Source organism: Amblyomma mixtum, chromosome 5 (assembly GCF_055824585.1).
Source record: "Amblyomma mixtum isolate Tamu chromosome 5, ASM5582458v1, whole genome shotgun sequence".
NCBI classification, from domain to species: domain Eukaryota; kingdom Metazoa; phylum Arthropoda; class Arachnida; order Ixodida; family Ixodidae; genus Amblyomma; species Amblyomma mixtum.
In genome coordinates, this window is record NC_143016.1 from 81,741,848 (window position 1) to 81,764,419 (window position 22,572).

At 42.8% G+C, this 22,572-nt stretch overlaps 1 protein-coding gene across 1 annotated transcript in view; it reads left to right on the forward strand.

Moving 5' to 3' along the window:
* mei-41 (ATR serine/threonine kinase meiotic 41) overlaps positions 1-21,837 on the forward strand; it is a 76,798-nt gene extending 54,961 nt beyond the window's left edge. Inside the window, exons 46-61 of the mRNA XM_089545281.1 lie at positions 1,106-1,281; positions 2,348-2,543; positions 3,517-3,627; positions 3,795-3,863; positions 5,487-5,689; positions 6,741-6,867; positions 8,579-8,668; positions 9,163-9,270; positions 11,014-11,171; positions 13,033-13,128; positions 14,498-14,651; positions 16,417-16,482; positions 17,925-18,010; positions 18,706-18,808; positions 20,573-20,686; positions 21,215-21,837. Of these exons, the coding sequence (XP_089401407.1) occupies positions 1,106-1,281; positions 2,348-2,543; positions 3,517-3,627; positions 3,795-3,863; positions 5,487-5,689; positions 6,741-6,867; positions 8,579-8,668; positions 9,163-9,270; positions 11,014-11,171; positions 13,033-13,128; positions 14,498-14,651; positions 16,417-16,482; positions 17,925-18,010; positions 18,706-18,808; positions 20,573-20,686; positions 21,215-21,274 (1,917 nt within the window). The 3' untranslated portion in view covers positions 21,275-21,837. The remainder of the gene's footprint in view (positions 1-1,105; positions 1,282-2,347; positions 2,544-3,516; positions 3,628-3,794; positions 3,864-5,486; positions 5,690-6,740; positions 6,868-8,578; positions 8,669-9,162; positions 9,271-11,013; positions 11,172-13,032; positions 13,129-14,497; positions 14,652-16,416; positions 16,483-17,924; positions 18,011-18,705; positions 18,809-20,572; positions 20,687-21,214) is intronic.
* Positions 21,838-22,572: the final 735 nt, after the last annotated feature.

The window sequence follows — 22,572 nt, forward strand, 5'->3', positions numbered from 1 at the left end:
AAATTTGATGTTTGGTGTGGATTATTTCTTCAACTGAGCACTGAAAAGACGCCAAGGTATGCGGAAGATCCATATTGACTGTTGAGTAAATATACATTGCTGTTAATATGTGGTGCATCTTGTTATAGTGTGTGCACAGTCGTCTCTGAAAGGACGGTGCACATGGCCCATTGTTACAGAAACAAGGTGCACATGGCCCATTGTTGCAGAAACAATGTCACTAAAGGGTGAGCTTGCTTACCACCAGAGCAAGCAAGATAGTCACTTACTCAGAGTGGTCGCGAGGCAGCAGCTGTCTTGTTTACTTTGCTCATTTTCTAACCCCATTTCATGCTGTTTCTGAAACAGTGACCGTACGTCAATTTTCCAAATTTCAGAATTAATCTATAGCACAAGGCAGGGACCTTGAGCATTGTACACACTGGTGACAGAAGTGTGGAGTGATTAACTGGAGACTCAAATCTCATTTCCTGCTTAAAGTTCTGCATTTGCCATGTACTATGCTCTGACTTGTAGCCGTGTAAGTGTTTGTTTAGCTGGGTGGCCGCATTGCAGGAAAGTGAATCATTATTTTATATGCTTAAGTCAGTTATTTATCTCACGCACATACCTTATTCACAGGCTGTATTTGGCATTCGACAGCACCGCTGCCATATAATGCGTAGTAGTGATCAGGTGATGAGGTCGTTATGAAGAAAGGGAAGGAAAGGAAATGAAAGCTGCAGTAACTGTCTCATTCGTACCATAAAAACAGTCATTGCTGCATACTTTTGGTGCCTTTTTTTGGGGCTAAGTTTTTGTTATGGTGCATGTGGTTGATGTCTTGTTTTTCTGTCGTTTTGATAGTAAAGAACACACTAAATAGTTTGCACTCTGTGCCATCAGATGGCGCATCTGTGTACACCTTCCATCAGTTCCTTTTTTTTTTTCATGCAGTGTCAGTTCATCATCTGCTCGCACTCATAAGCCTGCTGATGTTTAACCCTCCTGTGCCTCTCCGCACCCTGCAATAGGCAGCGGTTGCTAACAGAGCTTGAGCGTTGCGCACTACTATTAGCTCTTTTGAAAGGAAATGCAAAGGGAGGCTGGCTGTTTTGCCACCCAGGCACGCCTGCTCCTGGCACGCTACAGTGAGGAGTCCGCAGCCGTGGAGAGCACGCGGCTAGCCTTCCTCTACAAGAGTGCGGCCCGGGCGTGCACCACCTGGGAGGACGGCCTGTTTCACTTTGCCAAGTACTGCGACACCATGCTGCCCCTCAACGAGAAGCCAGAGAAGAAAGCGTGCGTGGCCTTCCCCTTTCTCTCTTCACGTGGAGATTTTTGCGCAGATGGAACACAACGTGGTTTTTCAAACTGTGTTCACGAGCACTTCCTGCCTAGGTGTTCCCAAGCTCCTAGAAGGTTGAATGCCTGTGTTGCTAGGCAGCTGCCTTTTGTACATTTACTTTTGCTTCTGTTTGTGCTGCGAGTTTGAAAATTTTCTGAGCACAGGAGCCACAGAAAGAAAAACACACACATGCACGCACAGTCTCCTTGGAGCATGTGCATTGGCTTTATCTACACTTGCCTGTGGTGCACCACCACAGCATATCCCTTTATTCCACTCTGTGCCTTACGGTAGTTTGAAGGGTTTTTTTTTTTCACAGTTTTGATCATTTTTTGCAGGCACCTTTCTAAGTACGGCTGAGTGCGTTGTGAGAAAATTTAATATTGCAGAATGCAATAGTTCAAAAAGTATCAGCTTTATGATCTGGTTAAGTGTTGCAGCTTCAAGACCTATAGAGCAAGACTTGACAGTTTAAGCTAGGAATTCTTTGTCAGAGACATTTTTCCCTCTTCATAGAAGTTTTTTTCAGCCGATAGGAGGCATGATTCATTAAAAGAGGTTTTGTCTGTTATAGATCTCACCCAGTGTGTCATTCTAAATGGAGCCATTTTGATCACCCACTTTTGTGAATGCTGTGGGACCTTCTCCGAGAACAAACAAAAGGCACAGTAACTGATATGGAGCCTTAGCCTCTTTCTTGCAGTATTCCCGCCACCCTAGGTGTGGTGTCATTGTGAAAAACTTATTATGATGTGACATGCAGCTCATCTGTCCTAGATTCCTTGGAAAATTTTTTCAGAGCACTCAAAACGGCTGCCAGCTAATCTTCCATAGCATAAAAAGCACCTTTCAGGTGCTCTATCCCTGTTTGTTCATGTTCATAGTGCCATTATTGCTGTGGTAAAAATTTAGTTCATAAAGCTTTACTTGTGCATTGATATGCATTCTACACAACAGTACAAATGCTTTGAACCAGCATGGGTTTGGCAATGTGTTTTTTTTTCTTTTGCTCGCTTGCAGGGACACGATGGTGCATGTGGTGCGGCATTACGGCGAATCCCTGCGTTACGGCTGCCAGCACATGTATCACTCCATGCCACGTATGCTGTCCATCTGGTTCGACCTGGGCTCCCAGGTGGCCGAGATGGGACGTGCACGTCGCGTTCCGCCAGAGCTCAGCAAACTCGAAGGATACCTCAAGACCATGACCGACAGGGTGTGCATGGGACTTTATTTTTTTCACTGCTGCTTTCCCTTTATGCGAGTCAGTTGATTGCATTGCGATTTTCACAGTGCCAACACTTGCGCTGGGTAGTGATAGTTATTACAGTGATAGCTATATAGGTAACTTACTTTGTGGTAAACAGTATTGGCATCATTGTAAGTCATGACCAAGTGCATTTATCCACTGGCAGATGAGATTGTTTCTCAGATAGACTATTCAGTCATCGTTTGATGTCACATTTGTTTCAAAGTTTCCAAACATGAAGATAACTGTGAGATGCTAAGAACTGCTCAGAACCATAGCTAAATCAGTCTGCTAGAATCGTCTAATGCAGGGGATCTCAATCATTTTGGCCTCAGGGGAATGCCAGCATGTTTTTAAAGGTGCTGAGGGACCCCACATGTCATGGCTTGCAATCCTTTGTGCCTGACATGCATACAAAAAAGGTTTATGCAGATACATGGCAGTCCCCCTGTCCTTTTTAACTGTCCTCTCACCCCTTTCATTTCATTTCTACACACTGCCTGCCTGCTATATTTTATTTCCGCTGCCCCAGCTCAGGTGCTTTCCGTAGCAGCAAGAATCTTTTCCTTCCATTTATTATGTTTTATTAAACCACTCACTACTACTTACATGGCAGCTCAAGAAATGCCCATATTCAATTAATAATGTCTGGCTGGCTGTATGTACAGTGGAAGTCTGCAATCAGCAATTACAGTGTGATTTAGTCACAAATTAAACTTAGTAAAGAAAAGATGGGGTTAAGGTGTGCATGGATTTAGGTGCTCGGGAAAGCCCAAAAAAAAACATTACGAGGAACCCCGGGGTTCCACAGAACCCAATTTGAGAACCCTTTACCTGAAGAAATAATTTACAGAAGCATCTCGTTCATATGTATGCATGTTCTTTTCTTTTTTTTTTTTCTAGACATACCCATATGTGCCTCCCTTCCATGTTTTCCCAGGTGCTGGACACACTCCTGAACCAGCTCCCACCGTATTTATTCTTCACCGCGCTGCCACAACTCATCTCCAGGATTTGCCACTCACACGAGCGGGTCGCAGCAAAGTTGAAGGTGTTTGCTTATGTATTGTTCATTTATTAATTTTCGAATTGCTCAGGTTCACCTAAGGCTGAGAGTAGGGCTATTGTATGCATGTGGTCTCGCCCCTTGTGGTGTGGAGCTCATGGGTTCCCTTGTCAGCATTCCTTGCCCCTTTTTCTCTGGCATTTCCTACACAGGAGATCATTGCTCGGCTGCTGGCTACGTATGCACCACAGGCAGTGTGGATGATGATCGCAGTATCCAAGGTTAGTCTACTCTACTTTGGTCAATCCTTAGAGCATTGCTGTCAATTTTTTAATCTGTTTCGGCTTCTGCCTTTAGTTCTGGCCTGACCTGTCTGCATTATTATGTTGATAAATGCTGCTGCCTTTATAAAAGTCTTCAAAACAATTGAGTAGTCAGAATTTTATAGAAAAATTCATGGAAGTTTGTGAAAGCAAAATTCAAGAGCTGGAAGAAATACATGCCAGTGTCCATCTTTGCACAGTAAATTTATATCTTAATTGCAGTTCCACAACAAAACTGCTGCAGTTTGATAGAACTCAAGAATGAAGTGGGAACTGTTTTTCAAAGGAGGCCCTTTAACCAGCAGTGTCGACCTATTGTCATGACATTACAGTCATCTGCCTTGGGCTTGTTAGTGTGTAAGGTGGTTGTCCACAATGACAGGACAAATAGGGTTACAGGGCCTTTTTTGAGGACCATTTTTCACTTCGTTCTTGAATTGTACTCAACTATATATGCTAATCACTGGTGCTCAAATTGCACAGTGTATATTGTGGTTACAGAATCGATAGCCCTAAATGGTCAAATGCTCGCAATATGATTGCTGATGTGCCTTCACATCTGGAGTATATTCATCAGTAGCAAGCAGTGGATGGCATTGGCTAGGAACAGGAACACTGCTGCATACTATGGTTGCAACCGTGGCCACCAGCTGACTTCATAACAGTCATGCTGTTAGCTTTCCTACTGCGAATTTCCTAAGGTATCTCAGGCTTTAAACAGCATTTTCAAACTTTCAAAAATACATGAGAGGTTCATCATGCGTGTTAGCATTTGTGTCTAGTTATACATCCACGCTTACGAATAAGACTAATATGACACATATTTTTGGTGGAACTCGTTAGTTCCGCTTATGTCCCTCATGTCTTTTCTTTCTTTGTTACGTGTGCAAAAATTATAAATTACTTCCCAAAATGTGATGCTTTGCTGTTTAGTTGAAAAGATGAATACGATGTGGGTAAAAGGAGGGGTTTTATTTTGTGCAGTTGTGAACATCTCTAATAAAGCAGAATAAATGCCCAGTTATTGCAAGATCAGTTGCGTGTTCCTTCCACTGCTGATGCCCATCGGTTTTCTTATTTTCACCCCATTTGTCTGTGTTGAACCTGTGTGTAATTCAGAAGTGAGATGACAATTGGTAGGATGAGCTCCATCCGGAGAAAAAGGAACACCAAGCTTCTTTTATGAGGTGGTGTTGCCTCCTAACACAGGAGGGAGAGAAAGGGAGAGGGAAGACTATTACACAAAGCCTAGTGTTTGATGCTTATAGCACTGTCGAGAGCTGACTGTATTGGAGCGCCCCTATGTTACTCCTTCCATGAAGTTTGATCAGCATACTGCACCAGACTTGATTTTTTTCAGCCATGGCTTGACAGCTGAAAGTGGCGGTTCACATCCCAACTGTAGCAAGATAGTGATTTTAATAAATTGGAAGTTCGAATTGAGTGAGTCTGAATTGACGGGGTTTCATTGTTGCTTGGCTGTGGCCCACAGAGGCAATGCAATGGTACATTTAAGGCTAGTATTGCTAGCAGTGATCAAATTCCGGCTAACCTGTGAATGTGGTCATTAAACCTGTGCAGTCCTCGTACCCAATGCGGGTGCAGCGTTGCAAGGAGGTGTTCCAGTCGGCACGGCAGCAGAACTCAAGCTTGTCCAAGTTCCTGAATGACACTCTCGCCCTGTGTGACATGCTGCTCGAGCTGTGCAACCGCCCTGTTGGGGAGACACATGTGCTGCTGATCTCAGCACAGGTCAAGGACCTGCACAAGATGCTGGAGCAGTCGTGAGTTTCCTCCTGGGAGAGCATGGCTGTGCTCCGTTTTGTACTCTTTGTGTAACGCCGCCAAAGCTAGCACAGCTTTTCACACTGGTTGTGTGTTGAGATCCACATAGTAGCTTGTAATCGGTGCACTTTGAAATCAGGAATGCACGGCACTAAACAACGTGGCCAACTGCAGAGAACAGCACGGACATGCGCAGTTCATGCTGTTCTCTCCTATTGTCCATGTTTTTTCATTAGCAGCTTGTCATCCGTTCAAATAATTTCGAACACTGTCCAATCAGGCCACTGAGTGATCAGATATGTATTAATCTTGGTTACGTTTTGTGCTTTATTGGTCTTTCATTGTTGTTACGGTGCTCGGCTGTTGACCCGAACAACACAGGTTCGATCCCGGCCGCGGCGGCCGAATTTCGATGGAGGTGAAATTCTAGAGGCTCGTGTACTATGCGATGTCAGTGCACGTTAAAGAACCCCAGGTGGTTGAAATTTCCGGAGCCCTTCATCATGCTATCCCTCATAACCAAAACACTTAACTGTATCCAACCCGACATATGAGCAGTGGGAGGTGGCCCTGACCAGGAGACCCGTCAGTCAGCTAAAGCCAGTGGCGCCTTGGACTAGGGGTGCCACCCAAGTTGCTCGAGCAACCTTCCTCAATTCAAATAAAAGTTTTCTCTCTCTCTTAGTCAATTTGGGATGTTAAACCCCAATAAACAAACAATAAACAATTGTTAGTCCCACTCTCTTCTGCACTGCTTATTGCTGATGGTTGCCATAGTGATGTTGCCTAAGTGATGATTAACAAAGTGGTCAGTGGCATTGGCACAATAAAGAAGTCAGTCCACTGGCATCAGGCTGTTGAAGCTGATGACGCCGTCATATCTTGGGCGAAGTTTCATGTCTCGCAAGTAAGTATGTGGTCTGTGACATTTTCGAAGAGGTAGCTATGGAGTTTTCAATAACATGCACAGACGTGATAAAAATGAAAGCTGATTTCTTTTACTATGCAGCCGTGCAGTCCACAAACTCACTCTCATTGCCATGTTCTCAGAAACTTCAGCCGCATCCTGCTGCCTCTGCAGTCGGCAACCTCGGTGTCTCTCCCCAGCAGCGGGACACCCAGGGATCACAAGCCATTCCCTCAAACACCCGTTCACCTGGTTTCCATCAACGACCGGGTAGGCCCCCTTTTTTTTTCTCTTACTCTGGCCGAAGCACGCCATGCAGTATTTTGCTGCTCTGCTTGCAGCCACTCTAGGTTGACAAAATATCCTTGTTTATCTGGCACATTCCTTGTTTCGTGGAGACATAGTATGATCCCACTATACATTTCTTGCAGTTCTGAAGAATGAGAACTGTGGGACGAGAAATGTTTAATGAACAGAAAATAATTGCAGGTCATGTGGGATTGCTTCGTGTAATGGAGATAACATTTTGCTTCCCAGAAACCTCAGCCACAATGAAATGGGCATTCAGTGTTGGGTTTCCTGCCATCAACCTGTTTTGGCCATGCCTTTGTTCAAGCCGTCAGTATTTCATTGCCTCAGTTGTATGGTGAAAATTGCCAAGAATGCAGTCACTCCTTGGGAAACCATAAACCATATGGGATAGCTGCACAAAGGAACGATTGATGTCAGGAATGCCTTATGCATCATGATGTTAAGTATTGCCCCTGATTGTGCAGTTCAGCTAATTTTACATTTTTTAGGGGTTATTTTATAAAAAATTTTCCTATTTTTTTTCTTCCTGTCTTTTCTCTCGGTCTCTCTCTCTCTCTCTCTCTCTCTCTCTCTCTCTCTCTCTCTCTCTCTCTTTCTGTTTTTTATTAGTCTCAACCATCCTTGACCTCACTGGTATGTGCTGCAGTCCAACGTGTGATGGGTTTGATGATTTCCTTGTTGCTGCAAACTTTATAGGGCTCCGCAGCATGGAAGCTTAACCTTCTGTATATTAAACTGTGGAGTTGATGCACAGACCAAAGATGCCAATTAGCCTCTGCAGAACTTCTGCTCTGGAAACAGAACTTACACACCTTGCTAAATCAACAACTAACTTGTGTTGTTGATAAATACATCATATTGGCTGAATGGCAAAAACATAGCATTGCATGGTGTTAGTGATTTGAAAAGTAAGGAATTTTAGTGATGTATCACAACAAAAGCATGTACTTTATGCACAAATGCGGCACTTTCTTTTTTCTAAGGTCGCTTCATTTTTATTTGTTGTTTGATTTTAGTGGGAGAAAAATTTGTGTGCTAAAATTTGCTTATTGATTTCTATAAATAGCGGTTCCAATCTGCTGAGTTGTTAATTTTGTGGTGTTGCATTTGCTTTTTGTTCTTGTCATGGAATGAGTGCTGTTTCTTTCTGTTTCCGCAAGCTTAGAGCTGCTTTCAGTAGTACAAAGTAGGTAACATTTTCAAAGTTTCCAACTTTGTTGTACTTGAATAAGAATAATGTGAAGTCTCCCATTAAGCTTCTGATAGCCATATTATAGCAAGAAGCTGATTGAGCGAGCATTTTATGACAGTTTATGTGCTCACTCTGACAGAATAAAGCAATTCAGGTAGTTTTCTAGGTTATGGAGTTCTGCATCGCTCACTTAATCCACTTGAGTGGCAGCTGAGTAGTTTTTTTTTTTTTTGCTTGTTTGCATTGAAGGACTCATTTTCAGACAGTTCATCCATAGGTGGAAGCAGCACAACATATGTATTGTGGGCTTGTGCTCTGCTGTAGAAAGTTCGCTCTCATCATGGATTCCTTGGACTCGAGTTTTTTTTGTTTTGTTTTTTTCATGTGTGCATATATGCGTGCATGAAAATTTTGTAAACATTATGAGCAGCTCGTCCATGTACTATATATAGATCTTTTATTATATTCTGACTACAGGTTGATGTGCTGTCTTCACTTCAGAAGCCAAAGAAGATCACCGTAAAAGGCAGTGACGGCAAAAATTATGCTATGATGCTGAAACCAAAGGTTTGTTGCCCTGGCTTCACTGACTTTCCAGCTCACTTATTTCTGTAAGGCATCTAAACATGCCATTCATATGTGGGATGCGGTAGTCTTCTCTGGCAGAGATCATTCATTGCATTTTTTTTAAACATTTATGCTCTCAAATTCAGATATACTTGCAGCAAAAATTTGCTATGATTTTTTTTTTTTGGCTATAGCTTATATTGGGCTACCAAACATTTATTATCACATTATGTAAGCCTATTAAAATTTTATGATTGTTCATTATGGAGCAAGGCTGTACTTTTCACACTTCTGTGGACGTTACGCAGGCAGCAAAGATGGTTGAAAGCATAGATCAGTGGCTTATGATCGTGCAAAGCCCTGGCCCACAACAAAGCACTTTCAAGCAAGGTTGAAAAACGAAGCTCATAGTTCATTATCTGGGCAGCGTTTTTGTGCCTACAAACTTGTATAATGGAAGTGTTTCACATTTAACGCCCGTTTTGATTGTCCAGGATGACCTGCGTAAGGACTGTCGGCTTATGGAGTTCAACAACCTCATGAACCGTTACCTGAAGAAAAGTGCCGAGGGCCTTAGGCGAAGGCTGCACATTCGTACCTACGTATGTTGTGTCTCACATACTTCTAATTAGCATGTGTGTTAGCATGTGTCTTTACTCCATGCTGCCAGAACATCTACCTCGTGCATATGTGGCAGCAGGATTGCCTCTTGATTATTTCTTGCTCTTCTAAAACATGGTCAGTTTGATTTGGAGTAAATAGTAGGGCTGTGCGAATATTCGAAACTTCGAATAGTTTGTGAGCAGTATTTACTATTCAATTAGATTTTCTACTATTAATACTAATCAAACCTCCTAAACATCCAGAAATTACAAATTCCGTGTTCATTTGAATTTGCGGCAAAACATCGCAACATTTCCAAACACCAGTAGTTACACTTATCACATAAGTAATCTTGCTGTTTCATTATAGTATCAATTGCGTTACCACTAGGCCTTGCATAATGCATCATTGCGCTCGCGGCCATCAGAGCGACTGCGGTGCAGCCACTATGGGTCCTCGCAGGTTGGAAAATGAAATGCATCACCAAGCGGCACATATTGCATCATGCCACAATGCAGTTGTCAGCTGGCTGGTGATCCTGACTGGCAGCGATCCTTTCGTTTCAGATCGCTAGCTATGATAAGAGACACGACGCACACGGAAGCGGTCCGGCTTGTGGAGGATAGAGAAACTGGCGAAGTTGCAGTCCATGTGCACTGCTGCAATTGTTTTGCGACGACCACTCTGATCTCTCTCAGTTCTTGTCAGTTATAATCTAGAAACTACTATCTCAGGCCACAGACGACAAGACGATATTTCCACCCGGGCCACAGACAATATATCTGGTATGACAGAAATATCGAGCTCGAAGCCAGCCCTTGCAGTCACAGCGTGCACAGTGTGGCCTGTCTGCTGGAGCATCTAATGCTCTGGTTTCATTTTTGCTCCTGCAGTTCGCAATAGAAGTTGAGTCCATCACAGGGTTTGAAGTCCGGCGAAATCGATATGTTAGGGCAAGCGGGCTATGTGTCGTGAGCTCTGCGTTTGAGGTGGCATACCGCTGCCAACACTTTGTCTTCAGGCACTTTGTCTTCAGGCATTGTGAGGGTTTGTGCTCCCGCTTGTATTGCCATTCAGTTTGCTGCCCTTGTGTCCGTTTTACGAGCCATCTTGCTTAATTTCGTAAGTAGCGCCTTCCACGTTTCCTATTCCAGTTAACGGCCACTGATGTCACTCCTCCAGTAAGGAGGTGTCTGGACACCTTACTGTGCTTTTTAACAGCATTCACTAAGCTCCTTTGTCATGTTATTGGACTTTTTTTTTTATTGAAATCAGTTCTTATCTGAATAATTGTAATTGTTATACGATTAATTGTTAACAAGGTATTACTCTGCAAAATAAAGTTTTTCAAAATTACTACAGGATTGCCGCACTCTTATTGAATGCCTGGTAGTCCTTAAAGTTATAATAAATTATGCTTATGATGGGGAAGATAAAATTTGTTTGCAATATATTTGTTTCTTTTCGTAGCTATGTTTTGTGGAAAATCATATCCTTAGTTTGAACTGGTTGTACTGTGATTCGAAATTATTCTAAATTATCAGAAAATATTTTATTCATAACCGCTTTTATTTATTTGTAGTTGCTTCACAACCAAAAATTTTATATTCGCACACCTTTTGTAATCGTCTGCGTACTAGCTAGTGGATTGTGACTGATGACAAACTGTTTCAGCTTTTACATATCCTTCCGTACATTTCTGTACATCTCCTTCGCTTTCTGCATGCCCCCTCTGAACCCAGAATGTGGTACCCCTGAATGAAGAGTGCGGCATCATCGAATGGATCCCCGACCTGCAAGGATTTCGGTTCATCCTGAACCGCATCTACCGGGAAAAGGGAATTCTCGTGCCTGGCAAAGACATAAAGGACATGATGCCTGACCTGGCTGCTAGTGTTGAGTGCGTATTGTGTTAGGTTACTTATACATGAACCATGTACTGCAAGTCATTGTATGTGGACCTAAATGCGCTAGCAGAGAAGTACTACATGTAAACGGGGACAGCATCGGGATATTCGCACGGGGTGGCACAGTAAAGTAGTTGGAGGGGCGAGTCAAATTTTAGGCAGGCACAGTGCTTTAGTTGCACTGTTCCAGATAAACATAAAATAAACAAAATGCAGTGGTGAGAGTCTCATGTGCTAGGCAAGTTTTTGGTGTAGACCGACAAATTTTAGTCACCCCTCGCCTCCTCTTGGTGCCGTCACTGCATTAAAGCAGGTAAGACAGGTCTACATATGTGCCTTTCTTGCTTGCTGTGGATTTCATAGATTTGAAAAGAAAGAAAGAAAAGAAACGGAGAGGTAGGCAATGCATGTGTGTAGGCATAACATGCCGTAGTTGCAAATTAGGTTTACTTCTCATTCCACAACCAGGCTATAATTATTTTCATTGTTGACTGCAGTTGCATGAGTGGCTCACGAGACAATGATATCCACCGCTGTACTTGAAAACCATGTGGGATCACTCCTGTGTTAACAACGGTTTGAATATGGTTTATGAAAAAAGTCTGTGGCAAATATTGGTGACATGAGCTGGTGTTGGGTCTGTGTAAAATCTACAAACTGAGCTGTTTTCGTGTGAAATGTGGCATTGGGCGGCAAGCATCAAATGGCACGATAATATTCAAGAAGCATGTTGTCATGGAAGCATGTCAGACGCCTCTGTTCTTTCGAGCAGTTGGTGTATTCTGCAGGCAGTGATCATTTCACTGCCACAGCAGCGACAGATGGTGCATTAAAAAAAATAAAAGTGGTATTGTGAGCCACAAGTTTTCGCTGGAGATACTATATTAATTCATTCAGTTTATGAATGCATTTACTGTGTAAGTGCTTTTCTGCTGTCACAGGTCCCCTGTTGTTTTCTTTTAGCATCTAGCTTTGTTCACACGCAAGGAGTAGAAATGACTGCATGAGGTGCTGGAGAACAGCCTAGTGGCAGACATGGCATTGAATTTACTGTAATACAGCTAAAGAAAATGGGAACCTTTTGTGTGTTTATAGTGAGCAAAGAGAAGTAATGATAAAATTGGAATGATAAAATTGGGACTGTTCAGTTTGTTGCAGCAATCATTGGTATTCCTCATGCATGAAAAGTAATTATTAGGCAAGTCTTAATTTTTTTGCAGCTTTCTTGCGTTACGATGAACCAATTTTTTGCGAGGTAGAGAATCAGTACTGTTCTGAGCCTAAAATACGACAGTTGCTACAAATTCGCATTCTTGTACGATCCAAACATAGTTTTTGCATCTGACCTCATGGACCGCTTTCCTGTCCTCAGCCTGAAAGCAGAACATGACTTGCAACTCCCAGCACCTATTGATTAAATTAGCATCAAGCTAAGAATTACTTTTGATCTGAAGCAAAATGAAAAAAGCTATATGAATTTTGTTAATACTCCTTGTTCAGTTAGGTGCACTTTTCACTCTCCAGGTTTGCTTTGCAATAAATAAACGGACAAATTAACCAGCTTCACCTAAGAGTTTCTAGCTTTAGCTCTCAAAAAGACATTAAGCATGCTGTCTAGTGTGTTGGTAATGAGAGCACAAGGTCTCTTTGCAATGCATGGCACACATGCTACAACGCAGTCCATGCTGCTGGCGCTGCTCACTTTTCCTCCAGAGCTGACTGTTTCGTAGCGTAGAGACTAAAAGATGGTGGTGGCTGCTAGCAGCTATGTAATGCCTCTGGGGGCAGGCTAGTTGACAGATACTCTATTCGACGATGTGCGTCATTTATTACCTCGGTGTGTTCAATATGCAGGGACAAACTCGCCATATTCAAGGAGAAGTTCCTTCCGAGATTCCCCCCTGTTTTTGTCGAATGGTTCCACAAGAACTTCCCGGACCCAACCGCCTGGTGAGTACTAGTCACAATTAATCAATGGTCAACTCTCCTTAATTTGAATTTGAAAAGAGTGGAAAATACATTCGATGCTAATGAGACCAAAGCATCAGATTGAAAACATTTGCTGACCAATTTTTCGGACTCAGCGTTCTGAATAATCGAACAGCCTCAAAAAAAATCATATATCAAGATAATTTGGCTTGAATAACAAAATCGCTAATTTTGAAAATCGTTACTTTAGCCCTCTGCTATGTTCCACCCACAAGTAATAATATTAGCTTGTATTTAAGTCAAGAGTCATGCTTCTTTATGTCCAAACTGCAGGTGTACGTGGCACACCGCACGTTCCCAATACCGTTTACACAGTCTGCAGATCATGCTCCGAACCATGTCATGAACAGATGAGCAATTCAGCGCTACCACACCGTAATGCACGCTCATCATTTGCACATCAGTCTGCCAGACGGCGTGGTTGGAGCACATTTTCAGTGCAGTTGATTCTCAATTATTTAAACTCTAAGGGGAACGAAAATTTGTTTCAAATATGTAGGGTTAAAATTGCAGGAGGGGGGGTGCTAGCATTTGGCGAGTTTTGGCCGAGTTTTATCACATGTCACATGAAGTAAATGTTGTTCAAATTTAGGCATGTTTCTGGAGCTTGGGGACGTGGGAAGTGTGCATGCATATGGCCTACCATACTAATCATGTGTACTGAAAATGTGTTAACGTAGTTCTCAGAGGAGGTTATTGCACAATTAAGTCGATTAGCACACACTTACTCCTATGTGTCAAAGGCCTCTAAGCAAACTACGACTGTGCGATGTCAGTGCACATTAAAGAACACCAGGTGGTCGAAATTTCTGGAGCCCTTCACTACAGCGTCTCTCATAGTGTGGGCCGCATTGGGACGTTAAACCCCATAAACCAGAACCAAACTATGACCATTTCATTTGCATTTCTTTTTGCACTTGCAGCTTGGCCATTAATTTCTGGAAACTGTTCAATTGATCTGCTGGTTGGGCTGCTTAGCTACTATGTACTCAGTGCCAACACTTCATAACATGTCATTCAGCGGAGTCTTGTTGATGATCAAGCTGACAAAAGCAACAGCTGTGACTCGTATATGCATAGTGTAATCCTCTCTTGTAGGCAGCCAAAGGATGTGCAAGCTAAGCCAAAAAGACTTTCCAGATAATCCGCATTTTTTACATTCTACACATTGTGATGAACATTTGCAAACTGTTTCTGATACAAAACTGCCAGAGCGCAAGCTTTTCTCTAGATAAGATCCATATTATAAAATATTAACACATGAATGCCAGATTGTGTAATGGCATGCTGTGATAGCTTTTACTCACATATTTATGTCTGGATCTTTCAGGTACACCGCGAGACAGTCATATGCCCAAACGGTAGCTGTCATGAGCATTGTTGGTTTCATCCTGGGCTTGGGCGATCGGCACGGCGAGAACATACTGTTTGATGCCTCATGTGGCGATGCTGTGCACGTCGACTTCAACTGCCTCTTCAACAAGGCATGAGCCGTTCTCAAATCTTTGGATTTCATCTTTGGTCAGTTTCTGTGGGCTAGAATGGAGTGAAGGAGAAATCTGAGACTGGCGTTTGTCAGAGTGCTAGATGATGAGCACATTTTGGAGGCCTTTTCTAGGACGCTCATGAGGCAGAAAACAAAGTCAAGTTGTACCATAATGCTGCATGAGAATTTTTCTCTATGTTAGGACAGGGAACGTATTGTAGGGAAATAATTTTCAGCAGTACTCCTTCCTGCAATGGAACAGATTAGAGGAGTGGTAATAATGAAGGTGTGGTCAGTAGCCATTCCACAGCCCTGAAGTTTATTTTATAAAATGATCTTATTTTGCAGTTCTTCTCAGAGAAGCCCTTGTACATTTCATTTAGGTTGCTTAGTGAGTGAAAATTTTCTTGATGTTCTTTGCATTAGAGAATAGGAAAAAAAGAGGCAGGAAGGGGCCATGTCAGTGACCCTCTTTTGGCAGTGAACGTCACTGTGCTAGACTGCATCCTTTCTTAGCTCTGCAAAAATGCAGCAGAGCAAGGTACTGGAAAAAATGTTCGAATTATCTGAAAGAAATGTTCGAATTATGTATCTGAAAGTCCAAGAAAACTGTCAAGAACTGCTTGCGTCATAGTAAATTTATTTTTGGGAAAGAGTGTGCAATGGTTGCCTGATTTTGACCTGTGAGCAGTGCGACAGTGACTGTTATTCATGTTTCCATCAATGCTTTATTGCGTGCCTGTCGGGAGCATTGAAGCAGAAGCAGAACTGCTCCAAAATCGTAAGGGCCTCACAAATCCTTCACTCGCTTCACGGTGGAGCATCTCTGCTACCACCTCACACCCATCATAGGTGGTGCCATCGCATGTAAGGAGGCTTCACCGCATGAACGCAAACATCGCATGACAAGCATGCAGTTTCGGCACACAGTAAGAACAGGACCACTTGGGCGCAAGTGAAGGAAATGGAACTGAACCGACGAGAAGAGAACGGGGTAAAGAAAATACCATCGATGTGCCAATCATCATCCCAAACGGTGCTCAGCTAGGTTAGATTGGCTGATGTTGGCTGGTCAAGCCGCCATCGCTGCGGACTGGCACGAAGCTCAGAGAAACGAAGGTTTGTAATAGCTGCGTGTGATGTGAGGTGTTATAAGAAATCTGTAAATAGAAAAACTGACTCATAGACTTGTTTGAGCTGCACTAACATTCGCAATTTGTGCAGCTGTGTGTAGCAAAAAAAAATCTTGTATTAGGATTCTGGTGTTGATTTCAGTGGCTGCTGCCATCAACCAATAATGAAATGTGTACAGTTGCGGCCGCTTGAGTGGAATCAGGCACTGGTTGAAAGTGGGTGTCCTATTGCACTCAGCGTGGCTCGTAATCCACGACCTATGGCTGGATCCACGACCCCCAACTTGCTACAGAGCAAGCAGGGAGTGCCGTCTTGAATAACGCTAGAAAACTAAAGGCAGGCAGTTTTGTCATTCCAAAGCCGCGCACCATTCTGGTCGTTTTCCAATGCTTTCTTCTTTCTTTTAAACCAGAGCAGCTGTTTTTAAGCCTACAGGGAATTGTGCCTATCTTTGCAATGGCGAGACCCTCTCCTCCATGTTTTCTGGCTCACCATAGTTACTTTGCATGAACTTCCTCTCGGGTGCGCTCTGGCCTCAGTTAGCTTGACTGCTGTAGTACATAGCAAGAGGCAAAAACTGAATGTAATTGAAGGGTGCAACTCACAACTTGACCTTGCATTCATGACAGGGCGAAACGTTCGACTGGCCCGAGAAGGTTCCTTTCCGCCTGACACACAACATGGTTGATGCCATGGTGAGTTTTTTCACGTGCTCATACCAATTGATTGAACTTATTCTTAGAAAGAACTTAATTGCTGCCTGGAATAGGTATGCGTCTCAGCATGTCAACAGTGTGAATAAACTTGAGTAAAACACGTTTTTGGGCAAGTTGGTAACATTCTTGATTCATATTGCGGCGAAGAAGCACAGACACACAGAGAAGGAACACGCAAAAAAACATGGACGAACGCTGCATTGAGCAGCGTTCGTCCATGTTTTTTTGCGTGTTCCTTCTCTGTGTGTCTGTGCTTCTTCGCTGCAATATGAATCAAGTGTGTGCATAAAGAGTGTGAATAAAGGATGACGGTCTGAGCAAGTGGTGACAGTGCATGAATGCATGGATGTCAGAGTCCCCAAAGAAACAGATAAAAATTTTGGAGATATTGAACTCTGCGTTTAAGTGTATGATGCGATAGCATTAATGGGTCCCAGCAGCAGCTCCTCTTGCCGACGCAGACACTGTTTCCATATTATATGGAAGACCACACGACATACTTATAAAGCCCCACTTTAACCAAGCTGTACAAAGGTGCCTTTGACCTGCATTTGTGGAAAGTCTGATAAAGTACTAGCTGAGTATTTAATGTGATATTTTCAAAACAGTGTAGTCTGTGCCAGTGCTAAATGAAAACACTTCTTGCAGGAGTTTCATCGGTAGAACAGAAAGCTTGAAAAGCATTTTCTCTGTAGTATTTGTAGGCCTCTTTTTACTGACTATTTTCTGCTTGCACTTTGTAAATGCTGTATTTGCTCTGCCAACTTCATCTTTGTTGGTACACTACTTAGCCAGCTTGACATGGTGATCGGCTGCTGGCCCGAAAGACGCGGGTTCGATCCTGGCCGCGGCGGTTGAATTTCTTTGGAGGAGAAATTCTAGAGGCCCGTGTACTGTGCGATGTCAGTGCACGTTAAAGAACCCCAGGTGGTCGAAATTTCCGGAGCCCTCCACTACGGCGTCTCTCATAGCCTTAGTCGCTTTGGGACGTTAAACCCCATAAACCAACCAACCAACCAAGTGCAGGGATAATAAATAACTGATTGGAACAAACACATAACTTTTTTATTTTAATATGTTTGGTGAATATTAGGAAATTATTCAGTGCAATACCTTACGTTCTGAAATTGTCATAATAAGCATGTGTTTTGAGCATCCACCTCCTGAATTCACATTGAGCTTGTCTTATTACCTCAATTATGTATGGTCAGCAGTATAAGGCTCACCTCAGACCTCCTCCTAAGTTTTACTGTCATGTGGATGAGCTGCATTAATTGTTTATAACGTTTTAGCGTCCCCACTGATGAGTCATTTTATATTTAGAGTGCTTTCCTTGAGTACGCACTCTTTTGTCATGCCACCATTGCATCGTACATTCATTCTTGCTCAGTCAGTTGACTGTGTTGTTTTGCAAATTTCAGGGACCCCTCGGCTATGAAGGTGTTTTCAGGAAAGCATGTGAGGTCACATTACGCATCATGCGCAACGAGCAGGATGCACTGATGAGGTTAGTGTTGAAACACTACATTCAAAGTGCAACATATACTCTAAGCATGTTCTGCTCGATTCTAATGGGTTTGTATTTACTCATGATGTGAATTGGCGCTCCACTTTGCATCGGGGTGAGCAACTAATGAGATCATTTCCTTTTTAATTTTAATTTTTTAAGGTGAAAGCCTTTCTTGGCTCATGAGTGGCGTGGACGGATGTTGTAGACAGAGGCTGTCCGCAAAAGTGTCTGCTCTAACTGTCAATCATAGGAAAACAAAAGAATAAGAAAAGAAAATTGGGGTCTAGGTGGAAACCAAAGCCGGCAGTGGGGACGCTGTCACTCCGCCTTCAATGTTCAATGTTCAATGCTTCAATGTTTGAAGCTGAATAAAGGCGCGTCTAGTGAATGCATAGTTCTTAAAAAGTTCGAGATATGTACTAAGGCCTACGTGAGTAATTTCGAGCATGTTAATTACAGATGTCGCGATCTAGCGAGTACCAAATTTCCTCCGTTTTCGGTAAATTGCCTTCGTGCTTGTCGTGCAGTCCTAGTGCCATCATGCGGCACCCACTGAAAACACCCCTGCCAATGTGCGGCGCTGGCCCAGCAGATGGCGCTGATGGCGGACCGCGCACAGTTTTCGCGTTTCTGCACGTAAGGAGACTTAAGTGCACCTCGTAAATTTGTTTTTACTTTCCATTTTCTCGCAGTGTGCTGAAACCATTTGTACATGACCCTCTTGTTGAGTGGAGCAAGGCCCCAAGAGGTGCAAAGAGTGTTCCCACAGAGTCTGGAGAAATCATCAATGAAAAAGTAAGTTCACTCACAAGAACTGCAGTGCAGTGATTTATATTGACTGCTAGCGCTGAGAGGCCTGTTAATACTGCCCTTCTCTTTCTTGGCTCTGCATCAGCATGAAGCAGCAGCACCTATATGCCAACAGCTGAGCACCAAAATGTGGAAGCCAGGCTTTAGCAGTATTTTTTTAGAGTAATTAGTGGGAGTAATCAAAGCACTTTCCTTATACTAGTGCCTCTTCTTGATAATATATCATTTTTTTTTTTTCATCTGATAAGAGCATCACTTCCTTTAAGCATGCCGTTGTACACAAAGAAAGCTATGAGTTCATTTGACTAGGCAGCAAACATGCTTGCCTAGGTTATCAGTTGGTCAGGTTATTGGTTGGGTTTTTTTTTTTTTTGTCCTTTGGTGTTATACAAATTATGCACACACTTGCAATGGTCTTGTTGTTCAAGACCGCAGTATTTATAAATAAAAAAACTAAACAAGAATGGTGCACTGTTTATGTCGCATGTTACACACTTTGTCATGTTGTTAGCATCAAAGTAGAAATAGTGCGCTGTATTTAGTAGATCAGTATTTCGCATTGCTTGGACCTGTATCACATTTTGATTATGTGCCCTCTCTTGTGTATATGTAGTGTATTTTCTGGTCTATAAGTCGCAGTTTCTTTCCCTGAATTTTTCCTGAGTGCATCTTATACAGTAACATGCTATATACACAGTCAATAATGATGCGCCACCTTTTACTGGACATGGAAAAAGATGTGTCATCTTTTGCCGTGTCCAGTAACTTTGTTTAAAAATAAAATTATCTGTAAAAAGTGGGAAAATTGAGTTATTTCTAAAATTTTATTCCAAAGTTAGAATCACACAATCTCGCCACAGTCGAACTGAATGTGGTGGGCTCCACACCCAGTCTAGCCACATTCTCAAAAGTCTTGGTTTCAGCATCACTTCTGTCTGGCTTAGCACGCACCGTGCATTGTTCTTGCTGGCCATGGCACTGCCTACAAGTTGACGAAGCTACAGTGCAAAATTCAAGTTGCGTGCCATTCAATCTGTGCTGAAGAATGGAACCAGGTAGCAGGGAGACAGTTTGACATGAGCGAAAAAATAATGCCGGACTGGTGCAAAGCTGCAACAGCACTTTGTTCAATGAAGCCACCAAAGAAAAGTAACCCTTGATTTACATCATTAAACTAGATGCAACATAGGTGTGCTAGTACAGTATGTGCGGACCCTTCGCATAGGTTACCTATGAGGTTTTACTGACGGTGTAAGACGAAGCTGGTGCGACGTGGTTGCTTCCTTTCCTCTTCGCTGCAGCTGCTGTGAAACCGGTTTTCGTCCTTCATCGGGACAATTCACCACTTTTTCGCTGGTAACTCATCTGGCGCTAATGCACAAAAGAAAAGGGGATTTCCCTCTCTCCACTTGTGCACCTGCCAACCGGGGCAGGTGGAAGCTGGCAGGTTGAGGCTTCATCCGCAAACAGGGTGGCTTTTTCTCTAGCGAGGCATCAAGAGCTAGTGCACTTAAAAGTTGAGGACCACCTGTGCAAGGCAACCGCCGCACGTTTGTAGTTTTGTTGCACTCTCTAATGAAAGAACCCCCGGCACGTTTTTGTACCGCTTACCAAATGGACAGCAGATGTGTCTTATACACCAGTGCGACTTATGGTTGATTTTAGTTGGAAAAACTGCCAATTGCAGGGGGGTGCGACGTATAGACCAGAAAATACAGTATGCTCATGCATTTGTTGTTCTATAATCAGGCCCTGGTCAACGTAAACGGCATTGAACAGAGGCTAAAAGGCATCTACAGAGGGCGCAACAAGCCTGCTGGGCCACCTCTCTCAGTCGAGGGTCAGGTAGACTCCCTCATCCAGGTAGGAATGTTGATTCTACCTGCCAGCATGAAACCCTGCACTTGCAGTGCTGCTGGCTATTGACAAAAGCGCACATTGGGCTTGAAAACATTGCTTAAAGATCAAACTCTCCTTACACTTGATAGTTTCTATCAAATCTCTTCACTGGACCTAATGTCCTGCTGGTAACTTTTTTGTGGCTTAGAAAAATATGTACGCAGCTGTGCTCCGGGCCTGTACATAATGCAGTACTCGAGAACTGGTCACGCAATGGTCCCAGCCCAGCTTTTTTTATTTTTGTGAGAATTATACCTCTGTAGGGGCACTGAGCTGTTCATCTGGGTAAATTGTCAGGAGCAGCTTCGTTGCATGTTCTACATTCCAGTGTGAAGTGCAACAAAAGTCATTTTGGCAACAGCAGAAGACTTTATTGTCATCTGTGGAAGCTTGACTATACAATGTCGTGTAATTTACCTTATCGTTCTGTATGGCCACAGAACAATAACACCTCTCTGTGTTTTTCTTTTCTTTTTTTTAATTCTGATGCAGGAAGCAACCAGTGAAATCAACCTGTGCCAGATGTATGTTGGCTGGGGTGCCTACCTCTGATACTTTTCAGTTGGTAGCTCAGAAATCCGGGGCAGTTGTGAGCTCAAGATTGGTGATTTCTTTAGTTGTGTGCATGTTACATAGTATGCTGGGATGACTGCTTCCTTTGCTTCATATAAGTACACGTTTTTTATTGAATTCTCGTGTTTTTACTACACCATGTACAGTGAACTTTTGTTCTTTTTCATACGTGCACAGTTTGCAGAAGCGAACATGTATCTGCAGAAATTTGCCTCCATCCTGTTAGTCATTATATTCCTTGTCACTATACCAGCTTTTGTTAACAGGACTGCTGCCATTTGTGCGGCTGAATTTCTCAGGCTACTATAAAATTGATGCCTTACATAGATTAAAAGCTGCCTTCATATGTGTGGGTCACAATGAATGTATTATTTAACATTATAAGAGAATTTTGTTGTGTTTTGTTTTTATTCCTTCTTGACTCAGGGCATTTCCTGTTATTTATGCAGCTATTAAAGCTCATCATGTGTTACTGATGAAATTGTTGTGTCCTTCAATAAAACGTGTTTATGTTCCAAACCAGAAAGAAGAAAGGGAAAAATTCTTGTTGCAGGCTTGCAGTTGGAAGAGTAATGCTAACTTTCCACATTGCGCTCCTGAGTGTCTTCACATAGAACCTTCACATAGATTTATATGCAGTGAATTAAGATTGGTAGCATCATTTGTAATTTCTTTTAGTTTATTACTTTTTACTAGTTTTTCTCGTGATAAGAACTTTGTAAGGCCATCTGCTTCGAACATGCAGGCACTACATAGCACAAAAGTTCTTAGTGCAGTATGTGAATCATGCTACAGAGCTGGTCACCACTGCCTATCTTTTATATACTTCTTGGAAATTGATGTAACTGAAATGTTAAAGGACACTTGAGGGAAATAATAACAGAAGCAAGAAACTGCTGGGATGATAGATTGGTTTCAGCCAGGCTATCAGCATTTCTTTCTGCATGAAAATGTAACTGCATTGTTGAGAAAATCACAAATAATGACCTTAATTTCTTTCTCCATTAACATTCACGATACCTGTGTTGTGACGTCATTTTTGCAATGTGTATCCTTCTGAGCTCTCAGCGATTTGGAGGAAACGAACGAAACCAAGGCCACTTGATTTGGTGATCAAACAGTGTTTTGTTACAATATTCGTCAACAGGTGGTGCCACCATGCCGTTATCACTCTCTAATTGTAATGGGGTTTGATGTCCTGCAACAGCACTGGTTCCCTGTCCGAAAAATCTGTGGGGACGCTTAAGTCACCTGAAGAGTGGAATGGGGTAGCATTA